Source organism: Belonocnema kinseyi, chromosome 8 (genome assembly GCF_010883055.1).
Source record: "Belonocnema kinseyi isolate 2016_QV_RU_SX_M_011 chromosome 8, B_treatae_v1, whole genome shotgun sequence".
In the NCBI taxonomy this organism is placed as follows: Eukaryota; Metazoa; Arthropoda; class Insecta; order Hymenoptera; family Cynipidae; genus Belonocnema; species Belonocnema kinseyi.
This window is the reverse complement of record NC_046664.1, coordinates 114642603-114660178: the sequence shown is the minus strand read 5'-3', so window position 1 is coordinate 114660178 and position 17576 is coordinate 114642603. Positions and strand designations below refer to the sequence as shown.

Sequence of the window (17576 nt, the reverse complement as noted above, 5' to 3'; positions counted from 1 at the left end):
TACATAGAAATATTTCAATTTTTGTCGAAATATTTTCTTAAAGAACTTCAGAAAATAGTTAATCTTGGGGATTTAATTATTTAATGACAATGCATATTCCTAATCACTCCGAGATTCAATAAGCTCTAGAACAAAATAAATATCACATACGAGTCCGATAAAAAAAATGTGTAACGCCCTGGGGGGCGGGGGCACTAAGAGGTTCATTCCAATGTTGAAATTACATAAACCTTATATAGAAAAAGCGACAGGAGGGGGGTCCAAACTATCAGGAAAAAGCGTTAAGAATTTTTTCAACAGTCTGTATATATATGAGGTGTCAAAAAATGGTGTCTTTAAAGTATATATCATTCGACACAGAATTTTATGAAACGTATAGATTTGGGACGAGAGGGCGGAGCACTTCTAATACTCCTGTTAGATCCCATTAATTTTGTTGTTTTGCATTAAATATTTTTTTTTATAACCGTCATGTCTACCTACCATACTTTTAATTTTTATAAATTCAAAAGAAAATTGTTATCGCGTATAAAAAGGTATTATAATAAAGTATAAAAATTCAATATGAATTGAGAATAAAATTCTCTGTTACAGCAGTTTAAAATTTATAACTTAACTTTAATTGAAATGGTTACTAAAATGGGCTTTCTGTTCGCTATAAATAAATATACATTTAGCTATTAATTAGCCAAATTCATTGAATAAATAATGGTAAGAAAGACGTAAAGGCTTCAAACCCTCTGAACGATACAAAACATGTACCGAAAATATCCAGCTAATCGTACAAAAATGTCCATATATAGAGCCCCTTCGTCCTGAAATTCGTGCCGAAATTTCTATACACGTAGCAATATTATTAAAAAATGTACACTTTAAAAATTGAAACGTTTAAAGTTGAAAATTAACATAAAAGAAACTGAGGCTCGAATTGAGCAGTGTGACATTTTTGATAAAAAGTGAATAGATAAAATATTAAAAACTATGCGTTTACTGATACATGTACGTATTGTTTAAATTGAAACTAAATTTCTATTTCAGGTTGTAAACTATTCAGTAGTCAATTAATGAAAATTAAGTAAGAAAAAAATAATTAAATTTTTTTTCAACAATTCGCATAGTAATAGGTGCATTTTCTTTAAATTTAAAAATAATTTGTAACGACGTTTATTTTTTAACTTTGAATAACTTGTGTACACCTTCTGCATTGTTTCAAGTTGGAAGTCTGAAAAATTGAAAAATCCTGGCCCTATACTGGCTTTTGGCATCAAACAATAGACTATGATAGAACGATGCCTTCAAAATTTGTATCGTAATCTTTTTATTTTCCATGTCACTCCTAAATGAAGCACTGCAGTACAGAACAAGATAAGCAACAAAAGCGGAATTTTCAGGAACTTAAATAATATTCTGTAAAATCAAAATCACCATTTGAAGATAAAACAAAACTTTGGTCCTGAGATGAAGTGTTTCTAAACTAAAACAAGAAAATGTATGATTCAAAAAATCCATTTTCTAGAAACAGAATGTAGAAGTTTATAATTTCGAAGTGACTGCAACCTAAAAATGGAAAAGGCTCGGTTGAGAAAAAGGTTAAGAAGTGCAATTTTCAATAAAAATTTTTAAAAAACTTCCTTCTGAAATTTTGAGTTGCTAAATTGAGAGAAGATAATTTTTATTAGATATATAGGAGATATAGGGGAGCCGAATAGAAATAAAAAAGTGTTCTTACCAAAAAATTAATCCGTTCCGGGAAAATAAAGATTTCGGGTCGGGGTTTCGCACTGTATAACATATGCGAGTTGTCGCTGAAATACGTATAAAGAGAAGAAAGGTATATCTTTATTTTTAAATGAACAATAATAATAATTTTAAATATATATAATTTCTGATTGATTCAAGACTTTTGGTTGGAATTTGATTGATTCAAGAGATTTTTCTTTGAGAAAAGAAGCGTTTTATTATTGTACAGAGTTGGCCATATTCGACGAAAAGATTTGGCAACACTGTAACTTTTGACAGAGATGACTGATCGACTAATGACGTAGCGCGTTTGAAGTATCAGTCTAATGAGATTTTTACCATGGAGCAGTACACTCTACGCGAACGCCCTCAGATTGTTGAAATTTACATTCAACAAAACAAGTAACTCAACGTACATGGAGAAAAATAAATAAAATGAAAACTGCGCCTTCTGCGACTACATTGCATCGTTTGAATGAAAGATTTTCATCAGGTGAGGCACTTACTAATCCCAAGCGTCCAAATAAAAAGCGACCAAGGCGATCAGATGAAAATATCGCACTCGTACGGGCCAGTGTCCAGTCTCCATGCACGTTAAGTTTTCACAATTGACTTGTTTAGTAGAATGTAAATTTCAACAATCTGAGAGCGTTCGCGTGGAGTGTACTGCTTCATGGCAAAAATCTCCTTAGACTGATGCTTCAAACGCGCTACGTCATTACTCGATCTGTCATCTCTGTTAAAAGTTACAGTGTTGCCAAATCTTTTCGTCGAATATGGCCAACCCTGTATTGTTTTAAGCAAAATTTAGGAAGACAAATATGGTCAGAAAAAGGTCTTAAAAAAAGGTAAGAGGCTAGAGAATTAAAAAAAAATATGAAGATGGGATACAAGTACAGTCATCTATTTGGTTTTGAATCACCAACAGTCTTTCTTATTTTACTATATTGAAAACGAGATTTCGAACAAATCCTTTTAACAAAATATTTATTAAATTATTTGGGAATCGTATATCCAAAAAGCAAAATTTCGGAAAATTCTGGTAATCTAGTTCTGAACTGCAACTATTGAAAGGTACATAATGTTTCAAAATTTATAATCAAATGAATCAAACTGTTGACAATTTAACAATTTTAAATGCAACCCGTTTCAACATGAAAGCATTCATATATGTAAATCGTTTGGAGTTACAAAATTTAGAATTTGTTACTAGTTATTGTTTATTGTTATTTTCCTCGATCGTCGGGTAACACATAGTTTTAATTGCTCCAGTGATCATCAATATTTTCAGAAAAATCTTCTTCTTTGCTTGTAGCGTCTTAGATTCAATGAGCCATGTATCCAATAAGTAATGAAATGTTCCAATGGAGTTAATCCAACTAGCTGCACCAACTTTAACCATAGAGTGTTCACTTCCAAGTAAAAAGATCGTATTCTGCTTTGATATTCACGGCACACAAAACCACACAGTGGCCTTCCGCTGTAGACGTCCCCGCTCACCCCGAACCCGAGTGGGATAAGGAAAAAAGGGGGACCTCCACACGGAACCCAGCTCATAGCCAAAGCATAACTTAAATACTCATATTATTAAATTAGAACACCCCCCAAATAAACGCCCCAAATCAATCACAGATTCCGCAGTTGGACTGAATATGATTTAATTAATATTAAGTTGTTCCTCGGACACCAAATCCGGAAAACTCCGCCTAACATAGCGGTAAAATGTGGTCCTGCCCCCCGCCAGCCGCGGACACCGATGGAGGAGATGTGCTAAGCTTCTGACCTCGGCGCCACACTCTCAGCCTGCCGGTAGACCCCACCTCATCCGCGCAAAAAGCTCCCCTGTGCCTAACCTCGTGGTCAAATTAATAAGGCGGCTCGGAAAACCACAGCCCCGGAACCACAGCCTAGGAGTCTTAACCTTTCCATGCAATTAAAGTCTGCCCTGGAACCCCTCGTCCCCTCAAAGGGCCAGCACAGCAAGGACCAGTCCCGAAAGTCGCGTTGACAGACCAGACGAAGATCAGCTATCGGAATTCCTCTCTAAACGACGAATGGAAGTCTAGAGGCCGACCTCGCAATCTCATTAGCCCCTTCGTTCCTTAAAATACCCACATGTACCGGAACCCATACAATAATGACATTGACACCCGAACGCACATCCGCGGCCATCCGATCTACTATAAGCCGTACAAGTGGATGTCCTGCATGATTAAAACGTCTGTCCCTTATATATTGATAAAAGCAGATCGAGAGTCAGAGAAAATAACGGCATCTCGTCGCTCCCTCTCCGTAACGTGTTTAAGTGCATAGAATATGCCGTGTAATTCGCAGGTTGGATGCGAAATGCCTCGGTCGCACTTCCCACCTCAATAGCCACCGACAGATCCTCCCACTCCTCATCAAAATATGAGGGTTTTTGTGAAGCATCCAAAGAAGAAGCTGGGAACGAGAAGGGCTGGGACGAGCTCCTCCATCTGCCTGTTAAAGAGCAACCAGTCCATGGACTGGACATTAAATATACTCGAGGCAGATTTCGCAAGGACAGGAGTCGTATCAAATCTGTAAAAGACTGGGACATGATCGGATGAGTATGCATTACACCCTACCCTGCATGAGGATATCAGGGATAACCGGGTTACAAAAAACCAGGTCAAAATTGTTAGAAAGGGAACCGTAAGAAGACAGGAACGTGGGCTCTGAGTCGTTAAGTGGGACCAGCCCGGAATCGAAAATTGCTGCGCATAATTGTCTACCCGCGTAATTAGGTGTGGAGGATCCCCACATAGGAGAGTGGGCATTGAAATCCATACAAAATATGATTTTTCCATGTTCGCCGATTTTCGAACTCAGGGTGAGCCAAGTATCATTGGGGACCTTAGAGTCCGGAGGGGCATAAACTACCACAACTGCTATTTTCCCTAAGGATGAAGATAGAGTGATACCCGCTACGTCAATGGTTTCAGACCAAGGGCCCTCCAAATTCATCCTGTCTACTGAGCACTCATTCCTGGCGAGTATAAGGTCTCCACTACCTACACGTCCACCCCCTCTATCCGTTCTATAAGTAAAGTATCCTGGAATTTCGAAGCTAAGCTCCTGCGACAACCAAGTCTCTGTGATACATAAAAGGTCCAGGTCATTTTCAAAAAGCAGGGATTTAATCCCCACCCCCCTGCCCGATACACTGTGTGAATTCCAATTGGCCAATTTAATGACCCACCTTGTACCATTCTCACCCGTCATTTCAGCCGACCGGCTGAGAGCATTCGCCAAACTAAAGCTATATAAAGTAAATATATAACCAAAATTAAGCCAATAAACCTCTAATAAAATTTTACTAGACTACTAACTATAGAACAGGGCGGGTACCCAGTAAGACTAAATATATCGAGAGATCAGTAACAACTACATACATTAGGAAAATTTAGTGGTTTAACTCCAATTCATCCTATAAAATCCATCCAACACCAAGTTTGAAAGAAAGAAACAAAAGCTTATTATCAGCCAAATTTTATGTACTAAAAAACGACTGACTTTTAAGCTTCTATCTTTTTTCCACTTTGACAGATTCAGTCGAACTTGAAATCAATTCTGATTCCTCTTACGAATTCTGTTAAACATCAAAGCCTGATAATAGAAATTTTGATTTAGTAGAATTTTGATTTCATTATTTAGTTTATTTAATTGGATTAAAATTGAATCCAATTATAATTAATTAAAAATTTAATCTAATCAGAATTATTCAATTTGTGTAATTATTTAATTAATTTTTTTCACCTCCTACAGGTCCGTCCGTCTTTTGAGGTTATTTAATCCACCTACTGCGAATGAATTTGAAATTTCAGATAGCCATTATATAAAAAAACCAGTAAAAACCTTTAGAAAAATCGATAAACCAATTCTGATGCTCCTTCCGCTTTCCTTCTAACATCTAGGAATAAAACAAAAACCAACAGCTAATTATCAGCAGCAGAGGGACTTAACGTGCTTAAATCACCTTTAATTTGCCTTCCTAATTTATTTAACATTAAATTTGGAGATAAAAACAAAAACTTCAAAAACAACAACTTTAAGGGGATTTATTAGATTTCTAAAAAGAAATGTAAGATTCCGTCCTCAATTTTGAATATTCTTGTCTGATTTCTTGCATACGTCATGTAAATATTGGTACCTCGGCGGCGACAGAGCTGGTTTTTGGATACAATGTTTATATTTTGTTAAACAATAAAACGGGAGAGAACAATGGAGAAAAATTTCAGTGACACTCAGTGTAGCCGTATGTGTATTCTCGAGGCACTCTTCATCGACCCTCATAAAACTCACGAGGCAGAATCCCTGGAGCGCTGTGAATTGCTCGTAAATCATGACCCTTTCATTCTTATGAGATGCAGACCAGCTAAAAAACTGGATTCAGGAAGTTATGGTTTGATTCAGTTTTAATTAGCAGAATTAGTTTATTGGCATAATTTGAGTTATTTAGTAAGACTTCTTAATCAGTACTATTCAACAAAATACTCATTATTCAGATTGAGAGAGTAGTAAAAAGAAAATTAATAAACTACAATTGTGCCCTCCCAGAAGATAACAGAATAAAACATTGGACTGGGAAACTCGCTCGATTTATCCTTATGACTTTCTCTCGATAAAAAGAACGTTTCTGTTTCTAAGCCGTACAAGATAATCGCAACAACTGTTTGAATTTTTTCGAAACATCGAAGTTATTCGAAGTTAATAAGACTTCTTAATTAGTACTTTTTAATTGAATACTCATTATTCAGACTGAGGGAGTAGATCTCAAGTTTTTGGCAAAGGGTACACTTTTGTATATAGTTCAATGTTTCCATAATTGCTGTAAATATTAACCGATTTTCATGAATCTTTTTCACAATTTCTTCAAATTATGCCAATAAACTAATTCTGCTCATTAAAACTGAATCAAACCATAACTTCCTGAGTTCAGTTTTTTAGCTGGTCTGCATCTCATAAGCGCTTTAAAGAGCGCTCACAGCGCTCCAGGGAGTCTGCCTCGTGAGTTTTACGAGGGTCGATGAAGAGTGCTCAAGAATCCACATACGGCTATACTCAGTGTCACTGCAATTTTTCTCCATTGTTCTCTCCCATTTTATTGTTTAACAAAATATAAACATTGTATCCAAAAACCGGCTCTGTCGCTGCCGAGGTACCAATATTTAGATGACGTATGCAAGAAATCAAAGTAGAATATTCAAAATTGAAGACAGAATCTTACATTCCTTTTTAGAACTCTAATAAGTCCCCTTAAAGACGACAGCCTATTAACAGCACGAGAATTAAAGTATAATATACGTGTCTGACTTCAGTGTGCAAAACAAGTAAGGTGCTGCTCTTATTCCCTTTTGACGAATTTAATCGTCCTTTAACGGCATGTGATACTTAGAAAATTGTCGATTTTACCAGTTTCAGGTTCCCCGGCTTTTTTTCTAGAATAATAAATATTTTGTCTTAAAAATTTGGGAAATGATAGCGAACATGCTAACGGACGTCCCCACACACTTTTTTTGTAGGTTAATTAAAAAAAGTTTGAATTGAGCAAAATGTGATTAATTTGCATAGCGCTTGGAATTAGTATCGATTTTTTTAGTGTTAGATTCCCCCGGCTTTTTTCCTAGGATAAGAAATATTTTGTCTTCAAAATCTGGGATATGATAGCGAACATGCTAACGGACGTCCCCGCACATTTTTTTTTAAATTTTGATATTGCTAAACACGCTTGTGTATATTTCGAGGTTATGTGTGTTACAATTCTCCCGAGCGTTACTTCCAAACTACACAATATTTTTGGCTGAAAACTTTGAACTTGCAAATAAACAAAGTAACTAATCTCGTGGAACTAACCTTGTTTGCAGGCAATCAAAAAAGTTTGTGTCATAAATAATTTCCAAATTTTCGGAAAGGCAGAGATGAAAAACGACGTAACCTCAGAATAATGCACATGCATAAAATTTGTATTTAGCACAATCATTTTTCTCTTATTATCCCTCAAAAAAGAGTACGGGACGTCCGCTATGATATTTTATAGCATCTCCGAATTCAGTTTTTAAAAATTTTCATTTTTCTGTAAAAAAAGCCGGGGGAACTGTACCCGATTGACCACGCGAAGAAGTATCATATGCCCTTAAGTATACAAATCCACTGCAATTCAATTTACTAGTTCTATTGAACCTTGAGATTTGAGGATAAAATACTAATACTAATATCAACAAATATTCCCTACCATTGCAGTAGATGACTTTATATTAAGAATAATATTTGAGAGGTGAAATAGCCAAAAGATCGATAATAAAAATAAACTTGAAATAAATTTACAGATCAGACTTCTATTCATCTTATAACTTCCAATTATATTTAATTTTTAAGGTTGAGGCTAAAACCAAAATTTAGTATGAATGAAACAATCAAAAATCCATTACAATTCAATTTACTAATTGTATTTAACCTTAAGATTTGAGGATAAAATCAACAGCTTACCAACAAACAATTTGACACAATTAAAATAGCTAATTCTGATGTAAGAAAACATGCACAATTTTGTTTCTATTCCCCTCTTTGTAATTTATCTTCTCAGAATGAGGTTTGAAACTTAAGATAACTAGGGGATCGATAACAGATTAATACAATTGTGGTAAATTTTACAAATCAAACATAAATCAACAACCATATTCCCTTTTAACAGGTTCAATCGTCCTATAAGAACTTGTAAATGATCTTAAATTCTTCCTACTGATTCTATTTAAGACTAACATTAACAGTACTGAAAGTAAAAGAACGAGAACTCATTCACAACAACTAATAATTAAAGCCATTGAAAATTTTAGCCCAGATGTAAAACCAGTAAAAAGAACCTGGTCTTACTCCCCTCTGACCAATTCATTCGTCATTTAAGCTTATTTGATCCAGTTGTTCTAAATCAGATTTAATTAGGGATTTGAGTAACAAGAATATTACTCATCTCAAAGCCCTGGAAATCCATGCTTGTGTCTTGCAGTCAGTTGTTACTGGGGTTAAAGGACCTCATTCTCATAACCCGACAGAGCAACTTCAGTCTGCTTGGAATTTGGATGTTCATTTCCGCGGGATCGTTGACTGAGTCCCTGAACGAACTCTGGTAGTGGTGAGAGAGGTCCAGGACTGGCTAAGAGATACTAGGAGGGCGATTAGTAATCAGAGCCCGACCTTCTTCTCACTGAGGAGAAGAAATGGGAGCAGAGGAAGAGAAATCTGGTGAGCGTGTCGAAGTTACACGGACCCTGGGGCGAGAGATGCCCACCTCATCCAACCTATATAACAACCTATAACCACCGATCCGATGCGTGTCTAAATCTCTGGCAGAAAAAACACCTTCTCGGGAGAGGGATCACAGGAGTTAAATTAAATGTACAATTGGAAATCATAATGTTGCGGGGAATTTCAGAGGAGGAAAAAACAAACTCCACCCTTTCACTTAGCGAGCCATAGTTATTTGTCCTTCGTCTAATCGATATTATCCCTTCTATAGTTTCCGGAGAAAATCTCTGGGCAATTTTTTGAATTGAACACCTGATGGGAACTTTATTAGCGAAGGCCTTTTAGACTAACAGGGAAGGAGAGATGTAAATATTATACCCCATTCTCTTGAGTTCCGGAGAGAGAACCAGAATGTTCGCTTCAGGCCAAGATGTACAGAAAATTGTAACCCGGGTTTTCCGATTCCTAAAGATTTGACACACATTCTTCCCCACAAACTTACTTTCAAGAAACACCATGTAAGGTGGGGAGGGGGGGTGAATCCGGATACAAGAGGAGGGGGGAACCACCCGCCCTAGTCCACTGAAGGAAGTTTTCCGGGTATTCCTCCCGCGAATCGCTAACACCCCCTTGGTAGGCTACATGAGCGGCCTGCATAGAGTTTGAAATACCCTGTACTAACTGGTTCTCATTAACCGCATCCATCCGCAGCTTTTTGAGGCCCCCCTCAGGGGAGGGAGTAAAAGAGCCTCGCCTTCTCTTAACTCTGTCCATGCCGCGCCTGCCCCGAGAAGGAGAGTTACGAGGGAGTAGCGCCGTATTTGAGGGAGCTCGAGCCTCCTCAGCATCATCCTGAAGATTTCCCGCACCGCGATCTTGCGTACCAACGTTACTCCTGAGCCCCCTGACTCCCGGGCCACTACGACGTCCGAGGGCCCCATGCTGCACCGGGGTGTGGCGAGGCATAGCCCAAAAGGTTAGAAGAAAACCCGCGAAAAAAGCCCAATTAACGCTGAGACTATACTATGTTAAATCGCAATTGCTCATTAACCCCCCTTAGCCTATCATTAATGTCAGATATTCAAAGCAAGCAATTGTGATCATAATCAAAACCGGTGCCCGTTTTTCCTACAAACTCAGATGAAAATGGCTAACACAATGTATATGGTGTACCTATTAAAAAGTCATGACTAACGTATTTACAAATATAGGTGCTAACCCCCCTCCATGGGTGCCCAAGCCCGAAAAAAAGAAAAAACAAGCAATAAGAGAGATAGGAAGAAAAAGACACGTAAAAACCGCTTACACGTATCACTACACGCCGCCCATTATGCCACGTCATATCAGTTACGCGAGCAACCCAACGAACTGTTAACGAGCAGGGGCGTGTATACACTAATGTTGAAACCACAGTCTCAACTAAATCCCCCTTTTCCAACTAAATAGATAATATTAAATACCACCCGAGCTGATCCCCAAAGTAGGTTAATTTTGGGCAGAGGGAAGAAAAAACCAAAAGCAATAAGCTGGAATATTAGGAAGTTACAAGGAAATCAAATTAAAGGACAGAAAAATAAGAAAATGGCAGCAAATGGATTGAGATAGCAAGTGAATCAAAGGTGAAAGGGGGAAGTTGAAGCACATGCGCGTTTTGCTCAACCGTTGCGGACAATATTTAGGATCACATTTTTGTTTGAATCTGACATTGGGTTAACCTCTAAAGAGGCGCCTTCCTTCGAAATAACCGCCAGAAAGTTTCGAAGCCTCGTTTACAAACAATATACTGGCCTGACTCACACCATTTAGCAGCAGCTTAGCATTTTCCACTTAGCAGATGTTAATTAAGGTCCCAAAGCGTATGTTCAAATGTTCAAACACCATACCTGTTCAAGTTCAACGATCAGAAGTTGAATTGTAATCAAACTTCCAGGACTGTTTTAAACAAACAGGTCCCGTTTTGACTGACACCTCACGATTCAAAACCACTCATCACGTAACCAGGGCTTATTAATCCAGCCATGTCGACAGGCAAAGCACATTCCAGAAAATAGCAACTGGCGCAATAAAGCGACACCACAATAACCTTAAAAGCCACAAGTTACTACAAACAACTATCTCCGACAACGCTCATCGACCGAAAAATCATAGAAAACTCTATTATCGACTGAAAATCATTTCGGCGACAGCGCCTCTTTTGCTCATTTTACTCACAACAACTGTTAAGAGGGGATGTATACTTTTGCGGGTAGAGAGGCACAGCGGGGTGGGTTAGGATTTTCGCCGACAGCTCCGTCTACACTTATCCTGACCTACTAATAATTCTATCCCCACTCCGCCACCACTTGCCGTATATATGTTATAATATGTTTGCCTGAGTCAAACAAAATCGACGTCGTTCAGTGCATCTTCCAAAAAATATATGGTCTAGCCACACGTAAGTAAAAAACCCGAACCAATCAGAAGCCTGTCGCATTCTTCCTCCATCTTGGATGAATGATGCGGGTGACAGTTTGTCGTGCAGAGTACGCGTCAAGTTCAAACGCGCGCCTACGCAAACAAAATGGTGGAACCATGCGGCTGCGTGACTTCAACGAAACGGGGCCCTCAAGTGGCTAGGCATGGATTTCTTGGATCATGATCATAACTCTGCCGAGTGTACGATTATAACGATTGAAAAAAAAAAAGATTTTATCATCTTCCTCTATTTGACTAAATCGTAAAATTACGAATTACGTATCGAAACTGTTGAGCGTGATTTGATTGTGTTTATTAATCAAATGTAGCATTAAAGTTAAATAATGTTTCTATGAATTTCATTCCCATATTTGATATTTAAAGTATTGTATCGGCTGCATAACCTCAAAAAAAATAGTGATCAATGGATATTTAAGGGGTTTTTTGAGAAATTCTGACTTCGATTGAATTTTAGACGAAGTATGACTTTATTATTGTGCAGAGAAATTGCATTTTTGGCCAAGATAAATCAGCCTGCAGTTCCTGAAAAAATTAAGTACAAAAAGGAATAGGAGATCCAATTTCTATGGGTTAAACACCATCCCCTGGATGAATATGCTGCAACATGCAAATGGTGGAATCACTACCCAATCTCTGTTGAGAGTATGGGAATCAAAGCTCTAAAGAGTTATCAGAAAGGGGCAAGCATAATCAAGCAGTTAAAGCATATGCAAAAACTGTGCTTTTGATAAATCAATGGATTCTCAAACTCTAAACTCTGCCTACGAAAGATTCAGAACCTTCGACCTCTAAATCTATAAGTAACCCACTCGCCGATGATCGATCTTCAACCGGATCCGAAAAAACTCAAACAGGCTCAACGCAAGACTCAGCTTCTAAGCTCCTCCCAAATGAGCATAAAAAAAAGACTCTTGATTTCTTTTTAATGAAAAAATCCACAACTCTATTACATAACATAACTATGGTTAAACGAAAAAACTAACCAAAGCTACACCGTTCATTTCATCACATTATGTATTATCTCTATTATAATATTTAGTGCAAGCTTTTAATTAAGACGATAGTAAAATTGCACCCTAAATCTCTTGGCTAGATCCCATTTTATCGTGACCGATTTTTTATTGCGACCTTAGTTAAAAATTATTGTGTTAGAATTTGCAAAAAGATGTACGGGAAACTTGTGGGGAATGTACGGAAATTTTGTTTGGCCTACCCAGTAAACACCCTGAATAAAGTCTTGGAATTTTGGGTCTTTCCTCAGATTTTGTCTAAAGTATCGGTGTTGCGCAAAAAAGATATTTTTGTCAAGCGTGGCTTCTCCTAAAAATCAACTCTTTCTCTATTATCGTCTGCTTCCTCGGTATTTATGATTTTCCAGGGCCAGAAAAATTTGGGTTTTGGACTTAGACCAATTTTCGAGCAAGTCTTTCATTTTCAAAGTCGTTTATCCAACAACCTAAATAAATTCTTCAATTTAGGGACAAAAATTGAGATAGTTTCTTGTAATTAAAAGTCAATAAAAATTATTTTAATGTCAACCTTTTTCATATATTATTGTTTATAATATATTGAAATTAAATTCCCAATAACATATATCGCATACATTTAAGGGTGAAGCATTCGAGAAAATGGATCAAATATGGGATTAAAATTAGTGTCAACAAAAAAACTGGGAAAGAAGAGCTTAGCTTCCGATTTAAAAATACTAAATTTTGGCAGCCTTGCGCCACAGATAATTGCTGACTCGTGTAATTGCATCATTCACCTATGGCTTATGCTGCATAATTCACCCTCATATGCAGTCATCTGTTTTATGCACTTACATCCAGGATGGCTACAAGACCTGGAAAACATGGCAATGTAGACGAATTTTGAAAAAATGTCTCGAGTTTCTTACTCGCACCTATTCCAAAGTTCTAATAATTACTGTGATAGAAAGTGTCCGGGGTGAAAGGTCAAGAGAAAATGAAACTTTATATAAAAATTGGCAACGTTTCAGACTCGGTGTGGTCCCTTTTCAAGCATGAACATTACTTGAACTATTGAATAAAAGTGCAAAGAATTTTCGCGATGAAAAAATGAGAGAAAATGCAATGTGTTGGATTGACCAATAATTGTGGGATTGACTGTGTCATTACTTCACGACAAATTAAAAATTTTCGAATGGATGCGAATTTTAGCAATAAGAGTAATATGATTATAATTCAAGATTTTTTTTTTAATTCCGGAAAGGCTTAGAATTCATTAGTTATTAAGAAATCCTTCAAAATTACATTGTATAATACGGGGCGACAAAACTTACACCTTTTTTGTACCCAAAGACTGGACTATGTGACCCCGAATGATTTCGGTGTCCTAAAAACGAATCCGTTGTCTAAATTTTTCCTATACGTTAGGTTTTTGAGATATCCTAACCTAAAAGTGCAAAAATGACGAGCCGTAGCCGTATTAAAGGAAATATAAAATCATCAGTTATTTTCTTTTTCTAAAAACTGCTAACGCCCTAATTTATTACTTCTTTCTACCTTTTATTTACATTTTTAATCATCTCAAAACCGATTTTTTTCCTTCGAGATATTACACACTAACCATTTGTTCGCTATCTTCGCTTTTTGTGCTAGTTTTTAGGAAGAAAATGGCTGATAATGTTATATTGCCTTCAATACGGCTATAACTAGTCATTTTTGCACTTTTAGGTTAGGATTTTTCAAAAACCTAACGTAATGGAAAAATTTAGACAACGGGTTCGTTTTGAGCACACCAAAATCATTCACGTTCAGATAGTCCGGTCTTTGGGTACAAATTTTATCGGCCTGTGTAATCAATGCATAAGCAAATTTTGTTAAATTTGCATAAAGTAGGAACAAAATTTAGTCAAAAGTAGACCTGAAAAACTCGAAACATTCATGAAATTTTGAAAGCGGACTGCTGGAGGAAGTGAGCACCACGAAGGAATGATGGAGATCCAACTGCCAGTTGGAAGCCATTTGAAACTGGCAATAGAAACATTACCGTAAGTGGTAGGCACAATACAGAATTATCTTAAATTTTCGTGCGCAGGTGCGCAGTTGTCCTCCTCCTGTACATGGAAAAGTATGCGAGTGAGAAAGTTTGTCAAATTGACGTAAGTTAGAGAAATTCTGTTCGTTTGTTTTGATGCAGGTGGCAAGAATTTTTTGTTCTAAGCCATGTGGTGTCAATTGCGGGGTTGTGTGTTCTTTTGTTGATCAGCGTATTCTCAAGGCTCTGAGAAATTCTCCACAGGCACTCAGGTAGATATATTTAAAGGTCCAGGTAGATCGTTTAAATGTTTTAAAGGCTTTAAAATGTACTTTCCGCAATTGAAATAAAAATACGATCACAAATAACAAGCAGATATGCTATATTAATAGAGTAGCCGACACTAAAGGGCCCTTTGTTGAGTTTTCGGATTAAAATTTAGAAATAGATTTTTTTTAATTGCAAAGTTAAGAGTAAAGGCTTAAAAAGCGAAGTGTATTCGCCTTCTTCGGCGTGTAACTTGCACCACAACCCCGCACTTGACACCTCATGGCTTAGAACAAAAAATTCTTGCCACCTGCATCAAAACAAACGAACAGAATTTCTCTAACTTACGTCAATTTGAACAACTCTCTCACTCGCAAACTTTTTCATGTATAGTAAGAAGACAACTGTGCACCTGCGCACGAAAATTTGAGATCTTCTTGTAATGTAAATACCACTTACGGCAATGTTTCTATTGCCAATGGGAGAAACGGAGTTAGGTCTCCTTATTATTCCTTCGTGTTACCAACACAGGTATCGCAAACTATTCTTCGGCTTTTGTTTTCGCGTGTTCATTTCATATTTTTTTTCTCCTTCTCGCCGTCTGCATCAGTTTCTGCCTTTCTTTTTTGTATCTTTATGACATTTTCATGGTAAAAAGGTCTATAACTATTTAAAAACCATGTATATCTTTATGACATTTTCATGGTAAAAAGGTTTATAACTATTTAAAAACCATGTGTATCTTTATGACATTTTCATGGTAAAAAGGTCTATAACTATTTAAAAACCATGATTAAGTAGAATACAGTAAATTCCAACGTCTCATTTAAAGATAATATACCGAGAAATAATGAGAAATTTTTGTTAACAAAAATTAATAAAAAATGTTGAACTGTTTAAAAGTGAATAATTTGATGAAACTGATTTGGATAAATTTTGTTTTGTTAATTTGGTCTGCTTGTTTGATCAAGAAAGATATTTTATAACAATGTTATTTTGGAGTTTCTCAATTAAGTTGTGCCAAGATATTCTTTATCTTCACTTTTTCAGTGACTTGCTGTCGCAAGAGGGTGTCACTTTGGAGATTGGAAATGATATGAACGATTTTGAAGAAGATTTTGAATACTCCAAAAATGTATTCATGTCGAACGATGAGATTTTGAAATTTCTCAATATGGGCGATGCAGATGAAGTTGATGAAAATGAAGAAAATGAAGAGGCTCCTGAAGCTGTAATGCCATGTGACATTAACTTTGATAAACTAAGAAGAAAGATGAATGATATTCTTGGCAACGGCATGGTAGGTTTTCTTGAATTTTGGTCAAGAAGTTTACTAACGATAACATTGTACAGAATGGCTATCAGTGGGTTTGGTAATTTTGAAAGTCCTAAGTAGGCGTAAATTGTACGTAATTCATTACGATAAAAAACGTAAATCTAAAGATTATACACTTAACTAAATGAAGAAAATGTAATATAAACGATTTTTTGCAGTTGATTATACAAATTTAACGTTTTTGTGAGACAGTAAACTGCTTCAATTAAAGCACAGAAACCTAAAGAGTGCTAGGTCCAATTAACCTAATTTTCCGTGACAAGCGAAACATCTTTTTAGAGGAACAATTTACTACCGATTGAGTTAATTATTTTTTTATTTTGCATAGGTGGGTGAATCAATTTAATATTCATTTTGTGAAAAAATATATCGCGTTACATCTGCGTGTAATATTCTAATAGAAATGGGCATGTACATTTCTCCGCCGGAATTTTTATTTGTATTATGCATAAATGTGTTAAATAAATCGTTCTAAAAATAAACAATAATAAATAAAATATTAGAAACATTTTTATTATTAGTTCAAATTTGTTTCATTTTGATAATAATATCTCGAATTGTTAATTTTGTCAAAATCGTATAATGAACTACGAATTGTTAAAAAGAATTAGTCAAAGTAGGTGCCGAGCGCCTACAAGGAAGGGGTTTGATGTTTAAGGTGCTTATATGTTGGTCCTATGTCAATTTTGGATCATATGTCCATATTGGGTTCTGTGTCAATTTTGGGTCACATGTCAATTTTTGGCCAGATGTCAGTTTTAGACGATATGCCTATTTCGGGTTCTATGTGAATTTTGGAACCCATTTGAATTTTCGGCCCTATGTCTATTTTTTGCCCAATATCGTTATTGGGCTCAATGTCAATTTTGCGTAATTTGTCTATGTTGGGCCCTGTGTCTGTTTTTGTTCCTGTCTCGATTTTGAGCCTTATGTCAGTATTAGGCCCTATTTAATTTTGAACCTGTGTCAATTTTTGATTCTGTATCGACTTTGGGTCCTTTGTCGATTTTAGTTCCTATGTCAGTTTTGGGCTCTTTGTTAATATTGAGTCATACGTTGAACAGAGAGATGGACGCCCGACCGAAACTATGGATTTCTATCTGGGGTTGCGAAACCCTAAAATGGAATATTTTAGTATAATTCATTCATTACTTCAAATTCTTTCAAATTTGTACATACTTGAATAAAGTTGATTGATAAATTTTAGGCTACAAAATTTCAAACCCTCAACTTCTTCGCTGAAATAGATGTAAAAAAGAAAGAATGATTTTTGAAGAAAACCTATTTTCTATCCACGTACTTAACAAACTAAAATATTTACAGCTTTTATCAGTTATAGAAGCGTTTTTTGTAACTGAAAATTGGTGCATATATGACCGTTCGCGAAAAAAGGGACCTAATGCGCGAAAGTTTCATTTTAGAAGATGAGCAATTAAAGAGGCGGTCCGACACATGAACTTCATAAGATGGCCTCACTTTGCATTTTAATAAC

General features: G+C 36.4%; 1 protein-coding gene across 3 annotated transcripts in view; it reads left to right on the top strand.

The window, feature by feature from the left end:
• The window catches only part of LOC117177752 (inactive peptidyl-prolyl cis-trans isomerase FKBP6-like), a 119885-nt gene that overhangs the window by 48300 nt on the left and 54009 nt on the right, over nucleotides 1–17576 (top strand). For all 3 annotated transcript variants that reach the window (XM_033368661.1, XM_033368659.1, XM_033368660.1), the window contains exon 2: nucleotides 15799–16048. In XM_033368661.1, coding sequence (XP_033224552.1) covers nucleotides 15799–16048 — 250 coding nt within the window. The remainder of the gene's footprint in view (nucleotides 1–15798; nucleotides 16049–17576) is intronic.